The sequence below is a fragment of the Vipera berus genome (genome assembly GCF_964194415.1).
Source record: "Vipera berus genome assembly, chromosome: 9".
NCBI classification, from domain to species: domain Eukaryota; kingdom Metazoa; phylum Chordata; class Lepidosauria; order Squamata; family Viperidae; genus Vipera; species Vipera berus.
The window spans coordinates 2,928,675-2,945,934 of NC_138212.1; the positions used below are offsets into that span (position 1 = coordinate 2,928,675).

A 17,260-nucleotide genomic window follows, 5' to 3' on the forward strand; every position below is an offset into this window, starting at 1 on the left:
GAGACGGAGGGAAATATTAGCTTCTCATCTAGGTTTGTATTCTCCCACACTTCAAAACAAAGGCTTGGGTGTTGGTGGTTACGTGATTTCTTGCATTGCAATAGAAGTCTCCCCCTTGTGGAAATAGTATGAATAATACAAAGGGGGAAATTATCATTAGAGCAGTTAGTGGCCTTCTGGCTAGCAACCAGGATAAATATTTCTGTTTAAATATAAGATTATCTCCTCCTGATCTAAGTTTATAATGCCCCTAGCAATAGATGTACAATCAAAAATAGAAGCATTTTTCCTACACTGAAAATAATTGACTGAAAATGGTAAATTCTTTCATGCCCGAACATTATTTCAAAGAACTAGAGGAAACAAAACAAGTAAACATTCACTTCTTCCTGCACTATTTTATTTCCTTGGGGTTGCTGTAGTTCCATGAAGCAAATCTTTATTTTCAGAGAGAGTCAAAATAGATAAAAGAATATGGAAATAGCAACCATGTTTGTTTTGAAGTGACTATAAAAATAGAAGGAAAAAAAACAGATTAGTTCCAATTCTCTTTTTAAAAGTAAAAGAAATTGACACTTACCCAGAAATCTGAAGTTTGAGGGTATCATTTTGTATCTATCAGCATGTCTTTTTAGGTTGTACCTGCTTAGTTGAACAGGATTTCTTCTAAGTAGATATGAGTGGGACTGCAGGGCTTCATAAGTATACACTGCAAATCCTACAAACTTCGAATAATAAAACAAGATCAGATTAAGTCAGGGGATTAAGTCAGGGGTGTCAAACTGCCGGCCCACGGGCCAGATGTGTCATCCAGAAGGTGCGCCCACCCCATTGCCGGCAATAGCAAAACCGTCCCGATATGTTGCGCGATGTCATGTGACATCACGAGTTTGACATGTCTGGATTAAGTTCACAGCAAAGAGTAGCACTGCACAGTTCTTTGGATTCTGAAAAGGGGCTTTGGAATGCGCAAATGTCAGTGTGGCACTCATTAGCAATTCGTTAAAAGGGTCTGTTTCTTGGATCGTGCAGCTGCTGTAGGGAAGGTTTTGCTGCAGCCGTGGAAACAGGTGTGGCTGCTTTAAAGAGTTGCCAACGGAGCGTGCATTCACATTTCTCTCCACTCAAAAGCGCTCTTTTGAAATCAGATCTGATGCTTTGTACAGCCCTAGTAGATACAGGTAGTCCTTGACTTACAACAGTTTGTTTAATGACCGTTCAAAGTTACAACGGTACTGAAAAAAGTGGCTTAGAACCGTTTTTCACACTTTACAGCCATTGCAGCATCCCTGTGGTCATGCAATCAAAATTTGGATGCTTGACAACTGGTTCATATTTATGACCCATTGCAACCCTGGGGTCACGTGAATAGCTTTTGCGACCTTCTGACAAGCAAAATTAATGGGGAAGCCAGATTCACTTAACAACCAGGTTGCTAACCTAACAACTGCAACGATTCACTTAACAGCTGTGGCTAGAAAGGTCATAAAAGGAGGCAAAATTCCCCGAACAATTGCCTTGCTTAGCAACATACATTTTGGGCTCATTGCAGTCGAGGACTAACTGTAATGATATGCAGTCCTGGATAGCCAAGATACATGACATTTTATATTGTAAACATTCCGGATATCTGTAAAAGAATATAAGTTCCAAAATGTTCCAAGATAAGAAGGTAGCTTAATCTCTCTTAATAGAAAGCCTGGCAGCTGTAAATGATAAGGTGAGCCATGTGTGTGTCTGCCCAGAGTTCGGAGAATGTTCCCATTGTCCCGAAATAGGCAAATATCCCAGCCTCTGATTGGTGGGCCAAGTGTGCTAAAAACTGCCTTTGCCCTTCCTGGATCTCCGTGGCCTTCACTGTTTTGTCTTTTTCCTTGTTGCTGCTCTTGCTTGCTTCTTTTTTGGTTCCAACTAACCCTGGGAGTTGGTGGTAGCGGTGCACCTGCTGCTGCTGCTACCACCTTTTGTTGCTTTTCTCCTGTCTTCCCTGCCTTGCGCTCGTGGTTCTTTTCTCCTTGACCAAAACCTGCATCTCTATTTGTTTTGTATATTTTAAAGAGGTGTGACTTGCGAACGTGACTTTCTTAATGTCAGCGTGTATAGTAGTCCGTATGTTTTAAAGTATTGCAATGTTTGCCACATCCTTAAAATCTTGTGCCTTCCTGGTGTAAAAGGGTGGCGTAGCTGATGTCCAAAGAATGGTTTGAGACTGCTTCTTGACATGAAAATAGATTACAGAAAATGGTATGAAAACAAGGTTATAACAATAGGAAGTGAAGATATACAGGTAGTCCTCAACTTCCACCAGTTCATTTAGGGACCTTTTGAAGTTACAGTGCCACTGGAAAAAAGTGACTTCTGACCGTTTTTCACACAGCTGTTGCAGCATCCCCGTGGTCATGTGATCAAAATTCAGATGCTTGGCAACTGACTCGTCTTTATGACAGTTTCAATGTCCTGGGATCATGTGATCACCTTTTGCAACCTTCTGACAAGCAAAGTCAATGGGGGAGCCAGATTCACTTAACCATGCTATTAACTTAACAACTGCAGTGATTCACTTGATAACTGTGGTAAGAAAGGTCATAAAATGAGGCAAAACTCATTTAACAACTGTCTCCCTTAGCAGCAGAAATTTTCAGCTTAATTGTGGTCCTAAGTTGAGGACTATCTATCTAATATTAGACTGATTCAATAGCATCTGGGAAGAACAGGAAAGATGGATAGGGTAGCAAAGTATTTTGCATAGGACTACAAGACCTTCTCCTGTATCAAATAGCAAACAAACAAAATCCTTCAAAACTTGCTGGCATGTAATAATCCAGTTCAGCAGCTCTGCTGCTGTCCACTTCTAGTGTAATATTTTGGACTTAAATTTCTGCTTAAATCCTGTAAGGAGGGAAAAGCAGAGAGTTTTTAAAAAGTTTTAACTTGTGTTCCTTCAAAGACCTGGTGACTTTAATTTTATTTCAATACTGACGTATTTTCACCAACCTAATTTTAAAAGGCACGTCTTTTAAAGCAACATATTGAAAGAAAATTTGCTGGTGTCTAAAAGTATTCTTTGTGGTACAGCACGAATGTTTTGTATTCTACCTTTGAAATCTTCCCTTCGTGGCACAGGATCTCTTCCAGAATGAACTAGGGATGAAATAAGGGGTGGGGTGGGGGAATGGCTTTTATTTAATAAAAAGTTTTTTTTTCCCATAAAGTTTTTCATAAAGTTTTTTTTTTTCATAAGTCGACAATTGTGAGTTTGAGATTTGCAAAATCTTGACTGCTGCTATTGCATTCTGGTACCCAGCTACTCCAGAGTGCTGTATCATGACCCAAGACTTATCGCCCATTTACCTGTATTTCTTCCTTTTCCTTCCTCTCTTTCAGTTGCCTTCAGGGCAGCAGAAGCTTCCTGGAGCCTCCCCATCCCACTCACTACCTCATCCCTCGCTGGGGGAAAGCCCCCAGCTCCAGCCCGCTCACCTTTCCCAGATCCAGTCTCCACACCAGTCCCGTCCTCCATCCCAGCCTCAGCCCCTTTCCCGGCCCCCTTCCCGGCCTCACTCAAGACCCCCTTCCCAGCCCCAGACTTTATCCAGGCCGCCTTCTGAACCCCTGTCGCGATCTTGCACCCCTCAAACTCAGATGCAGAACTTATATGTGATCCAGAATCAGATTGCTTCCTCCCCTCACGGTTCCAGCCAGCACCCCCTACGGCCTCCCTCACAGCCTCAGGTACCGTTTCAAGCCCCACAAGCCCAGCCGGAGGGACAGCCTCAGCTGGCGACCCCTCCGCACCTGCCATTGCAGGTTCAGCTTGCCCCTCAACTCCAGCCCCAGCCTGAGGCTCAGGGGCAGGGACGGTTGCAAGCCCAGATCCAGGCTTCTTCTGAAGTGCCGCATAGTCATTCCCCCCATTTCCAGCTACAGTTCCCCGCCCAAGGCCCTATCAAGCCACCCACCCCAACCCAGACCCTTCACCTGACCCCCGAACAGCAGAGGAGCTTTCAGATGGTTTCCAATCAGTTCCAGGCTTTCTCCACCATTCCCGCTCCGGTTCCTCAGCAGAAACAGTTAATGGATCGATTTCAGCAGGTATGGTAGTCATGTGACACCTCATGTTGAAATGTAGCTTGCTCTATTTTAAGCATGTTGGATTTTCAAACTCTGTTTAATAGGACAGAACCTGTGGAATCTAAATAGTCAGTGTTGCTGCTGCTTGTGCATACTGACTCTTGCCTCAAGGAAGGACTTAAACAAAATCCAAAGTCAGTTCTCATCTTGGATTGCTCCACCAGTTAAACAGGAGAAAGCAAAATTTCTGTTTGAGAGAGACTTGTGTCGAGCATCGTAAATGGTGGGGGCAAAGGTGGCTTTTCTGTTTGTTGTCTTTGATGCCTTCAAATCAATATTGATTTCTGGAGACTGCCTGGACTTGTCCCTCTAGTTTTCTTGGCAGTATTTTCAGAAATAGTTTGCCATTACCTTTTTCCCAGAGTTGAGAGAGAATGACTGGCCCACAGTCACCTGGCTGGCTGCCTGAGGCAGGACTAGAACCCACGGTCTCCTGCTACCTAGCCAAGGCCTTCACTAAACTACACCAAACTGGCTGTCCTGTATGTGATACACAGAATCTTTTATCTATAACCACCAAACTGATCTTTGAGTTAGTGTCTAGAATAATATCTATTTCCTATGATTTAACCAGAAACTTTAACCCATTTTCCCATAGGTGTTGGTGAGTATTATAGTTTTTGAGTGATCCATGAAAATCTACATGCTCAGAAAACATTACTTTCCACATTCCCAGGTGCTCGGGGTTTGTTCTGATAAATCCAAAAGGAATGTGTGTTTTCCAATCCTTCGCATATAACTTTTGGGTTTCATTTTTCATTGTCTACCTTTGTATCTCGCACAGGTACCCCAGGGAATTATCCTGCAAACAAAGCAGTCAACGTCCACTAGCCAGGCACCACCCGCCCTGAGCCAGTTTAGCAGCCAGTCCTCTTCGGTGTTGGTTAGCAGCCAAGGACAGCAGGTCACAATGACGACAACTCCAGCTCAGGCACCAGCAGTTCATGGCCATACACCTGTCCCCACAACCATTCAGTCTTCCAGTACAGGTTCAAGCAAAGCAGCTCCTGGGCTTGAAAAGGCGCAAGTACCAAGAGGAACAACAAGTGGAGGAGGAGGAGGAGGACAACAACAACCTGCACAGTGTACAGCGGTTCTTCAGCAACAAACTCCCGTGTTGGTCAAGTCAGCATCAGTATGTAAGTTGATCACAGCATTCTACGTCTTCTTGTCCTTTAATTTAGGGAAGGGAATCATTTCCCTTTGACTGTTGCTTTTGACTTGTCTATTCATATTTATGTTTGTTGTGAGAATTGAAGGAGATTCCTTCCCATCTGCAGCCACTCTAATAGTTGTATCCCCATGTACCTTTTGAGAGGAATGGGGTGAGGGACAACGATTCCTTTTTTCTGCCTCGTCCTTTTCTATAACAGTGTGGTTGTACACGTAGACCTCAACTTACAACCACAATTGAGCCCAAAATTTATGTTACTAAGCGACACAGTTGTTGAGTGAGTTTTGCCCCATTTTACGATCTTTCTTGCCACAGTTGTTAAGTGAATCACTGCAGTTTTAAGTTAGTCACATGGTTGTTAGATGAATCTGGCTTCCCCATTGACTTTGCCTGTCAAAAAGTTGCAAAAGGGGACACTTGGGACACTGCAACTGTCAAATATGAGTCAGTTGCCAAGCGCCTGAATTTTGATTACATAACCATGGGGAAGCAGCGATAGTCATGAGTATGAAAAACAGTCATAGGTCACTTTTCTCAGTATCGTTGTAACTTTGAATCTTGTTAAACTGCTTTAAGTCAAGGTCGGTCTATCTAGTACAGGGGTCTTCAAACTTGGCCCTTTTATGACTTGTGGACTTCAACTCCCAAAATTCCTCAGCCAGGCACGCTGGCTGAGGAATTCTGGGAGTTGAAGTCCACAAGTCATAAAAGGGCCAAGTTTGAAGACCCCTGATCTAGTACAAATGTACAAACCCACCCCAAGTTTATATTCCTCAACCATACCATGAGAACACTAGACTGAAGCTGCACAGGTTTTGTTTTTCATAAGAGCGATAGATCAATGATTAGAAAGGGCCAACAGGATTTCAGCCTTCTTTTTGGCATAGGATTCATGTCAGTCGAAAACCTTACATCTTGAGATCGTATAATGCTCTCTGAACTTTGAGGTGAAGATTGGCTGGAGAGTGAATTTTACATAGTTGTATCCCTTCCCATATAATTTAAATTTCCAGTAGAAGAAAGTGCCAAGCAGGTCCCATATATTTTGTCATGAGCAGATGCGAATAAATCTGCTTCTGGTCCCATTTAAATTATCTGTTTCCAGAATTATGTAGGATCTAGGCTATTAGCCCTTAAAAAACCCAAGAGGACAGTGTTTCCATACCTCATTCTAAAATCTTGTGTATGTGTGTGTCTGTTCCTCTACCATATTTCTCCAGCAATTGCTGCAGCGGTTCCTGCCGAGAGCAAAACATTTTCCAGCAGCTCCACAACTATTTCTGGAGGGAAAGCAACTTCCGGGCAAGGAAAGCCCACTGTTCCTCAAGCTGTACAACAGTCAGTTCAGGTGGGTTTGTTATAACTGGCCACCCATTTTTGCAAAAACATTCATCTTTGCTATTATTGTTGAACATTAGGTTTTAGCACTAGACCAGGGGTAGGCAACCTTGGCTCTTTTGTGACTCGTGGACTTCAACTCCCAGAATTCCTGAACCAGCACATCTGGCTCAGAGGTTGCCTACCTCTGCACTAGACAATGCTAGGCACTAATGACTTTAAGATAGTAATGAATGTTGTCAGTGACTATAGTTATCTAAACATTAAAGCTACGTATGCATCTAGGCCTTGAAGGTTTTAAATAGTTTTAAGTGCCAGAATGTTGATCATGTGACTGCAGGGACACTTGAGACAGTCATAACTGCTAGGACCGGTCATAAAATTACTTTGTCAACACCGTTGTAGAACAGTTGCTAAACAAGGGAGCCATTAAATAAGGTCTACATGTGTTTGTTTTTAACTCCTTCCTTTTAATCCATTTGCTATAAAGCTGCTTTCTTGTGGGTTTTTTTGTCAGGCCAAGCCTGGAGTCATTAGCTCTGCATCAGGCCTGAATCTTGGGAAAGGGCAGCTGCAACTCCAAGTAGTTGGAAAAGGCTTGTCACAAGTCATGTCTTCAGCACCAACTCAAATTCAGCAGCAGGTGAGAATCTGTTTTGCTTATTGTAGAATTACTTGATAAAGTGTTCCCCCCCCCCACAAACGAAGGCAATATACGGGTCCAGGATAATATTGCAGGATCCAATCTATGTCAGTCACCGGAACCAGAGGTTTGTTCTTCCAAGCTTTTGGATTCATGCTGGAACCCATCCTCGGGGAACTTCTTTCTACCAGAATGTGTACAGATCGGATCTTACAAAGGGTTTTTTAAAAATTTGGTACAATGTCTGAAAACAGCACTATATTTGTTCCTATATTGAATTAAGAGGTATAGTGTACACAGCACATAAATGTTTTATATGTATTCTTATTATTGGGAATATTTTAATCCCAGCATTCCCCAGAAAGCTTTCAAAATGGAAACCAATCACTTAAAGCAATAAAGAAATACAAAAAGCAAATGTTAAATTTAATTTCAAAAACAGCTATGTTAGTCCATTGTGACAAATTTCAAAAGAATAATGGCAGCTTTAACTAACTGATTTAATACAGCATAAGCTTTCATGGCATATACAAACCATATTTATTAAAAGCATTGAGTAAAGTAGAACAATTTCTAACACAATTTTAAAAAAAATATAACCACAGTCCTCTGTAAAAAGGAGGGAAGGGAGGTTTCAGGGATTGTTGGTATATACCAGGGGTAGGCAACCTGGGCTCTTTTATGACTCGTGGACTTCAACTCCCAGAATTCCTGAGCCAGGTCAGGAATTCTGGGAGTTGAAGTCCACGAGTCCTAAAAGAGGCAAGGTTGCCTACCCCTGGTATATACAAAGAAGAAAACTATTAGTGGGTTTTCCAATCAGAACCAGTATTTTACACTGGCTGTAGAAACCAATCAGAAGCACATGTCTCAACAAAGTAATCTGGATTCACCTGACATGTTCCCATCAGGCAGCTCTAGTTTGCAATTCGATCATGTGACACCAAGCTTTACAACCAGTGAATATTGTTAAAGGAGGACCGCCTGTATATTTGTCATTTTATTAACTGGAATTCGTCTTGAACCAGTTTCCTCGATATGCTGGATTGTGCTTTATTCGGAACTCCACCTAACGGCCTCTTTGTTCTTACATTTTCTTTCCTTGCCAGTATGAGAGCAAGCTTGGAAGCCTGAAAAAAGCACCCCCGATGCTACAACCGAGCAAGGAAGCCTGGTAAGTCTAAACTGGAACAATCCAACAAACAGGTAGCACAGAAAAAAGCACAACAGTAAAAAAAGATAACCAAGCACTGGGCATTTCCCACAGATCAGGCATGCCAATTTCTTTAGCTGGTTGCATGGAAAAATGAAGTATATTTAGCTATTATAAGATAGTGGATCAAAAGTCGGTGGGTATGTCAGCAGTACATAATTAAAATGGTCATCCAAAGTTTTCTGAATGATGATCTCTTGCTCTAACTTAATTCATATTTTTTTTTGAGAAAAATATATACAGGCAAGGTAAAGCTGTTTGCCGAAACAGCAGACTGTATATCTTTTTCTCACTCACCTATGTGCAGCTGTATGCATGTCTCTTACTTTTTCTGCCTTATTAAATTATTATTTACTAAGTTATTAATTGCTATACAGGTAGTCCTAAATTTGGAACCACAATTGTGACCAGAACTTCCATTGTTAAGCTAGGCAGCCAGTAAGTCATGCCTGATTTCATGACCTTTTTTGCCGCAGTCATTACATGAAGCATGTTTTCAATCAAATTTTGATCACACCAGGGGAACTCTGTGACAGTTTAAGATTGAGGATTAGTCATAAGTCACTTTTTTCAGTGCAGTCGTAACTTAGAATGGTTGCTAAATGATAAGTTGAGGACTACTGGTATAACATAACAATTGCATCTAGAACCTTAAGGATGTTATTTGAGCGAACCAGTTGAACAATTGACAATGGTAAAGGTCTTTATCTTAACTTAGGTTCATCCTAGAAGCAGCTTGTGGTACCAGGAACCAGATATAGGAGATAGCAAAAACGTGTTGGCAAACAGTAGTATATGGTTGTTGTTTTTCCAAACTCCATGTTCGTATCAGGATATATTACATAGAAAGTAGAATAATTTCTTACCTCTTGTAGATTAGCAAAGGAATCCAGCACACATTGCAATATAAAAAAAAATGAAACTTGTTTTATTTTGCAGCCAGCTTCCTATAGCTTACTACAGATTTCAGCAGGATGAAATAATTGTTACCTGTCTTTGTTACAATATAGGGATAGATTCTCTGTGTTCATTGTTTTCTCTTGTTCCCTTTAGCTTCTTGGAACAGCTACATAAACACCAAGGAGCAGTTTTGCGTCCTGATTACAAAACTTCATTTCGGTCATTTGAAGATGCTTTTCAGAGGCTCCTACCTTACCATGTCTATCAGGGAACACTGCCTTCTCCCCATGACTATAGGAAAGGTGAATTTTTTGGAACTTTTCCTCATTAGATGCAGATACACTAAGATCAAGTTACCTGTTATATTTTTTTAGCCTTAGTTGCCCAATCTTTTACCGATCCTAATAGCGCTTTTTTTCCCCTAACTGTCCAAAGTGCTTCAATATTTTACATTCATTCTGGTATGGTTTCCTCACTTTAGAAGATAATTATCATGTACTGTATGATACAGTCATTTAGCTGTGTAGAATGGCCAGTGATTATAAAGATATGATTGCTTTCCAAATCCAGTGACTGAAGGGAATAAAGAAGAAGCCGTCCTCTTTTTCAGTCCATTGAGGTTTTCTGCTTTTTGATCTCTTGAATGCTTGTTACTGCAATTTTTGCTATACTGTACATAGCTATTCATATAATGTCATAATATAATAGCTATTCACGTCTTGACTGAATGGTGGACGAAAGGGAGGTTATAAAGGGCTCCATTTGCCATAAAGGTAGTCCTCAGGTTGCAGCCACAATTGGGATCAGAATTTCCATTGCCAAGTAAGGTGCTTGTGCCCAATTTTACAACCATTTTTTGCCATGGTTGTTAATTGAATCATTGTAGTTGTTAAGTGAATCACACGATTGATAAGTGAATCTGCTTCTCTTGTTGACTTTGCTTGTTGGCTGGGAAATTCACATAATGCTGGGATGCTGCAGCTGTCATAAATACATGCCAGTTGCTAAGCACTCAAACTTTGATCATTTGACCATGGAAATGCTGCAACGGTCATAAATGCGAGGACCAGTTGTTTTTTCTGTGCCATTGTAACGTCAAGCAGTCACTAAATGAATGGTTGTAAATCAAGGACCACCTATATAGAATTGTTATCTTTTTCAACATGCTTAGTGAATTAAACACATTTTCCAAATAATTCAAAGAGCTTTCTTATTGCACTTCCCATTCAAGAGAAGACGAGTTTCCCTCCTTCATTTCCCTTTCTCATTGTATGTTTTTCTCTAGTAGATGAAGAATTTGAAATGGTGTCCACACAGCTGTTGAAACGTACACAAGCCATGCTGAACAAATATCGGTTACTTCTCTTGGAGGAATCCCGGGTAAGATTTTTTTTTTCGTTTTCCTCATTGAACTGGTAGAAGATGACCAGGGATGTACATATTTGGGGGCATGGGTTACTAAGAAGCTCAGATTGGTGATTCTTATAGCATTTGCCAATCCTGTTTTCTATTGCAGAGAGTCAGTCCTTCGGCAGAGATGGTGATGATTGACAGGATGTTCATACAGGAAGAAAAAACTACCTTAGCTCTCGATAAACAGCTAGCAAAGGAGAAGCCAGGTAAGGAAGCATTTGTTTCAGCATTTTGGGTATCTTACTTCTTTGAAAGTGTGTACTGCCTTCCATCATTCTCTTTTTCAAAACGTTATTTGTCCCATAAAACACGAAGGACTTCCAGGTCCAAGAGTTCGCTTTTAAGCCATTACATTTCCATTGGCTCTCCTAACAGAACAGGAGCACTTCTGCATAGAGAATCAAAATACAGATAATTTGAAGGAATCAGATGGGGAAGAAGTTAAGTGGGTTCTTAGCTTATGAAGATTTGATTTTACACTTTCAGTGCTGATTAAAACATGTTCACTTAAGGAATGGAGACTGAATTTGGAATTGATTTCATAAGAGGAATTTTATGTTTGTGCATGCAAGTTTTTATTCTTCTCTTCACAGTACAACTCAGTGGGATGTGGAAGTCGCCACTTGACCAGGCTTTCCTGTTTTGTCCAAGTCAGAAATTAGGGTTACTTATTTTAGAACAAAATACAGATCCTAATACGCAGCTTGAATTTAATTTAAGTTCCTAGTTAATTGTGAAGATAGTAACCTTAAGATTATGGTTATCTGAAAGTGGCCATGCTCCACAATATGCCATAAAGGGCAGAGGTAATATGCAAAGGACATTTTTATATTCTGGTTCAGTAATGATTAGTAATGACCATTTGATATATGGTCATCCACAACTTTAAAAAGAAAGCAACCCAGAACCCAGAATAGATCACAGACTAATTTCCTCTTATGTCCATTTACATATCCAAATTTTAATTATTGTGTGATATTTTATAATAATTTTATAATAATAAGGAAAAGAAGCAATTAAGCTCCTTCCACATTTTATATCACTATCTGTAGGCAAGATGGCAGAACTGTTTCTAGAGAGCCAAAAGCTCTGGTCAGATATTCCCCTTCTAAGGGCATTCTACGTTTTTTTTCTCATTCAGAAAACTTGCTGTGATGCACTGGCAGCGATGTTATATAATTGTCTGTTTATGAAAGGGGCTGGATTGATTTTACTTTGTCAGTTCCAATGCCCGAGAAAGAGAAATTGGCCATCCCTAGATTGAAGCTTATTACTGGTCATTTTGGCAGGTTACCCAAACCCCAAATGTCATGAAAATAGGTTCTCCACCTGCTTTTGACTAAACTAGCCGTGTGCGTTCTTCTTTTTGCAGATGAGTATGTCTCCTCATCTTCACGGTCACAGAGTTTTGCGTCTTCAGCGGCTCAAGGGACCCTGCCCAGCAACGTCCCTTTGACCTCTGAGAACTTGAAATCACCTCCAGTACAGATGCCAACTCATATCAACCCCACCAAGCTGGTCATCAAGCACAGTGGAGGATCTCCATCCGTCACGTGGGCCAAAGCGTCTCCCTCGCTGGATGGCGACGAGGACGCCCTGCCCTCCAGGAGCAAGCCGCCCATTAAAACCTACGAAGCTCGGAGTCGGATTGGGCTGAAGCTAAAGATCAAACAAGAAGCAGGACTTAGCAAAGTGGTTCATAACACCGCTCTGGATCCCGTCCACCAGACCCCGCCACCCGTGTGCACAGTTATCAAAACGGCAGACCAGCACTCATCGACTTCATCCGTTACCGCCACGACAACTGCAGCTGCTAGCGCCACCACCTCAGCGGCGGGACAGATGAACGGGACAGCTGACCACCTTAGCGCAGCTCCAACGGAGAAGAAACCCCTGGTGACCTATTGTAGGCTCCCTCTCCGTAAAACCTACCGGGAGAACGTGGATGCTTTTGTAGCAGAGAAAGCTCCCGACGCCTCTCTGAAAGGGAGCCTGTCCAAATCCGACATGGTGCCAAGTTCTCTTATCATCAAGCAGGACGGGGGGTCCAGAAGCGTCATCACCTCCCACAAATCTCAGGAGAGCCCTTCCACAGCCGTGGCACAGAAAAGCAGGTCAGAAGAAAACACGAAACCCACTTTTTTCAACCGGAGCGACGCCCGTTCTTTGGTGATGCAAGGAAGCCCCACCCCTCCTAAGACCGACGATTCAACCAGTGGCCTTATGAAGGAGTTGGCAGAAGTCGAGGATGAGTTTTACCAACGCATGATAAAGACTGAGCCGCTTGACCACGGGTCAGCCTCTGAACTCGCCTGGGAGGTGCCCTTGCCCCCAGCCAAGCGAAGGAAGTCCGAATCTTTCGATGTGGACAATGCCAGCTTCTCCAGTGACAGCCCCCCCGACGACTCCCTAAACGAGCATCTACAGAGCGCCATTGACAGCATCCTGAATTTGCAGCAACCTCAGGCCGGGAGCCAGAATACGCGAACGTCCTCCTCTTCCTACAACTCGTCCTCCTCCCCTTTCTCCTCCCCCGTCCACCGCACGGACCCATACCTTGCCCCCAATCACAACGGTGGCCTTGGAACGAGGACGTTAAACAGATAACAGAGACTGAAACAGCAAGCCAAGACTGTAGAAAGAGAGCCAAGGCCTGAAGCTGCAGCAGCTTCTGCTGGCTGGGGAACGGTTGGAAGCCAAGGTGCCACTTCCCAGAGACCTGCTAGAGTAGGGCTGATACCAGAAGGGAAGAGTGGGGGTCCTGGGGTGGGGAGGGCAACAAGAATGCCCTTGACAGGCTCATCCATCCAAGTGTTTTATTTGATGGGTTTTGGTTGTTGTAAAGTACAAGCTTCGGCTGGATTTACAATATACTCACCTCATCACATGCACCATTAGAAAAAAGAAAGAAAAAAGGAAAAAAAAGGTTCCGCAAATGCCAAGCAGGCAGGTGGGAGGGGGTTGGATCGGGGCCCATAGGTAGTGTTGGCTGTGTAATATTTAGATTCTGTAACAAATTGCTAATTTGAATCTCTGATGATAATTGGGTTTGTTTTTCCTCCTCTTCCCAAACTCCACTACTATATTTAGGACATTTTAACAAATCTTAAATCAGAAGCCAGCAGGGAGGCCAAAGGAATGGGGCAGGGGGTAAAGTGACTATTCCAGAAGGAGTTGTCACGTGGGGCAATTATGTAATTGATTTTGTCAGGTTTCTTAAGTTATTTTAAGTATAAACTGTCTGCTTTTTTATATATATATATATATAAAATAGATTCTGAACAAGATGCAAAAAATATATATATAAACACTAATGCTTACAAACAAATAAGCATGGATGAATTTACAAATAAATCACTTTGAAAGAGGAAACCAGTCCAATTCTGGACATGGATGGGTGTTGTTACCATAACCGTGGTGGGTGGAACAAGGAAGGGTCTGTCGAGAGGACGTGCATTTCTCTCCTCTTTTCCCCTCCTAGCCTAAAAGAAAGAAGGAGTCAGGTTGGGATTTTGGTCACCTTATGGTCCAAGCTAATCATTTGCATGCCGGGGCTCAGGTAAATGTCGGCTTGGAAGCTGGGCAGTTGCAGAAAGACAAGCTGGTTCCCTTTTCTATAAACTGGTTATATTTTGCTCTGTGCCACAGTTGCCTATGTTTGCCCCTCATGGTTCAGCCCTCTCTGTGGTGGTTCCTGTGTTTAAAACATGATTGGGCCATGGCTGTGTTGGAAGGCCTCCAGTAGTCATCTAGAGAAGAAAGCAGGGATGATGTTACTTTAGCACTCCTATCCAAAGTTCACATCCAAACGAAGCAATTTTTAGTTCCCCTTGATATCCAGTTGACCTTGTCTAAAATTTCCCACGGAACCTGGGTGAATCTGCGTTACTCTGGGTTTTATCCCACATTTCCTTTGGAATTCATTTTCCCCTTTGGCTCTGCTCTTCTGATTCGCTGACGGGAATAAAGACACCCATCCGTTCAGATTTACTTACTTCTCTCGCTAGACCAGGGCTAGGCCACCTTGGCTCTTTTATGACTGGTGGACTTCAACTCCCAGAATTCCTCAGCCAGCACGGCTCAGCTTGGAAACCTCTCCCTTTCCCCTCAGCGTGGCTGGCTCAGGAATTCTGGGAGTTGAAGTCCACCAGTCATCAAAGAGCCAAGGTGGCCTACCCCTGCACTAGACACATGCTCATAGTTCATTGACATGCACTTCACTTCCAGTTTCCACGTCAGCGGTTCACAGTTTGTCCACCACTTTCACACACACACACACACACACACACACACACACACACACACACGCTGGACTTAATATAGGAATTTGACTCTTAGACTTGTCCAAGAAGAAGTCAGAAATACCTCCCTCCCTCTCCCAAATTAGAGGTTTCCCGTTCATTTAAAAGCTTTCTGTGAATTGAAACAAGATGTGCCAAGCAGTTTCCAAGTTCCCGGACAATCTTAGTCTTTGATTTCTAGATAAGCATAAAAGGAAATGTCCTTCCCACATTATTGCTGTCATAGGAATCATTTGTGTGAATGTTGAAATAGGATACAGCCTTCATTATCACTGGCCTGGTAAAATAAAATAAAAAATCAGTATGAGGGACTAACGGAGAGCAGGCATACAAAGCAGATCTGTCTGCCCCGTAGTCCCAGTTTTAGAAATAATTAAAGAGGCAGCCTTTCACAAAAGTATTCACTGCTATGCTGATAAAAAAATAAAAATCTTAATTCCTTTTGCACCTTGAAATTCCTTCTATCGGCATTTTCCATAGCAGGGGTGGGGAACCATAGCCCTTTTATGACGGACTGGCTGAGGAATTCTGGGAGTTGAAGTCCACAAGTCATAAAAGGGCCAAGTTCCCCACCCCCGATCTTTATCGTCTGGGCTTCTGGCCTCTTGTTAGTTGTAAGCTTCACGGATACAGGTGTTCACCCAAGTCTTTCCCCTCCTAGTTTCCTGGGCCTAATAAGATAGTGCTCAAACCCTTCGCAACCCCCTCATTTCTTCGTCCCTAGACGTCTTACTGATGTTGCCTATTGCTACTTTCTCTGTAGGTGGGGATTTTCATCCTGTAAGTGCACTGATCGGCAATACAACCTGCAGTTTTAGATGATATTCTTTAGCTTTCTTTGAAGAGTTGGGTGCTTGTTCTGTTCCTCTTTAATTGGATTCTGCCGGGGGGGGGAGGGAACCCAACTGAGGAGATCCTTTGTTGGCATACAGTTGGACTAGAATAATCTGCAAGTCTATTAGTGAAGAAGGCAATACGAAAGACCGTTGCTCTTAGGCTGTTTCTTTTTAAAAGCAGGCGTACTTTTTAAACACTTCCACTTTTTAATGGCTTGTTATGACCAATTTTGGTACTGATGTTACAAAAAGCAGTGGATTCAAAAAGCTGGCAGTTTCTTCCTTATTTGTAACCATGTCAAAGTAGCTTTGCTATTATCTAGGCTGTGAAGTCATGGCTCTCGTCCAGCACAGAATTCTATATAGTTTGAAGGCTTCTTTGCTCTTTCTGCCCAAAACGGTGATGAAAACTGACTTATCTTTTCTTAATTTGTATCTCTTTCTGGTTCTATTACAGCAGTAGCACCCCACATCAAGTGTTTTCACAGAGGCTCCGTAGCAATTTAGCTTTCATTTGGCCAGTTTTCCTTCGTCTTTTATCGACCCAGTGGTCCAGTGAAGCTATAACAGTATAATGCTCGGCTTGAGTCTTAAAGCTAGAAAGTGTCAGAAAAAGTAACTCCAGGCGAGAGAGTTAATGCAAAAACAAACCCGAAATTGTATTCTTCTGTTTTTTAAGTATCAAAAGTTCCTGTGGCCTCACTGCAATTCTACCTCTTTCCGTTACTGTATATTACAGTAGGTATATTATGGAAGGAATTTAGAGGTACAGACATGGCTTCCTACCGTATGAAAAGAAACGAAGTGAAAGATAGAAACCAATTCAGTACATTTGTCACAGCTGTACGTGTGATAGAATTGTTTACATAAACTCAGCTCACTTAAAGGATCAGCCTTTTTAGGGGAAGCGTTTAGTGGCTGTCACCTGTACCATTTGGCAGTGGCGTAGCGTGGGGGGTGCAGGGGGGGCCGGCCGCACCGGGCGCAACATCTGGGGGGGCGCGCTCGCACTGAGCTGCTCAGGGAGCCCCAAGGGCTGCACAGAGTCGGCTTGGCTCCACTCTCGAGCTGCTCTTTCTTGCAAAGCGAAACGAGTCCGGCAGGTGAGATGGGTGGCCACATAAACTGAATAAAATAAATAGAAGCGCCCAACTCTCCGCCCAGGCTCAGGCCAACCGCAAGCGCCCCGCAGGCGCCCCGGCAGGCTTGGCCGAGCGAAGACGGACCCGCCGGCCGGCTGGCCTAGCTTCGTGCGCATGCGTGGCTTTATTTAGCGGGGCTCACGTGCGAGCTTGAATGCAGCGGCTCTTG

General features: G+C 42.8%; 1 protein-coding gene across 1 annotated transcript in view; it reads left to right on the forward strand.

Moving 5' to 3' along the window:
- BICRA (BRD4 interacting chromatin remodeling complex associated protein) overlaps positions 1–15,741 on the forward strand; it is a 62,747-nt gene extending 47,006 nt beyond the window's left edge. The window contains exons 8-16 of the mRNA XM_081334960.1: positions 3,385–4,092; positions 4,916–5,270; positions 6,526–6,653; positions 7,161–7,286; positions 8,396–8,460; positions 9,553–9,701; positions 10,688–10,779; positions 10,916–11,018; positions 12,185–15,741. Coding sequence (XP_081191086.1) covers positions 3,385–4,092; positions 4,916–5,270; positions 6,526–6,653; positions 7,161–7,286; positions 8,396–8,460; positions 9,553–9,701; positions 10,688–10,779; positions 10,916–11,018; positions 12,185–13,419 — 2,961 coding nt within the window. The 3' untranslated portion in view covers positions 13,420–15,741. The remainder of the gene's footprint in view (positions 1–3,384; positions 4,093–4,915; positions 5,271–6,525; positions 6,654–7,160; positions 7,287–8,395; positions 8,461–9,552; positions 9,702–10,687; positions 10,780–10,915; positions 11,019–12,184) is intronic.
- Positions 15,742–17,260: the final 1,519 nt, after the last annotated feature.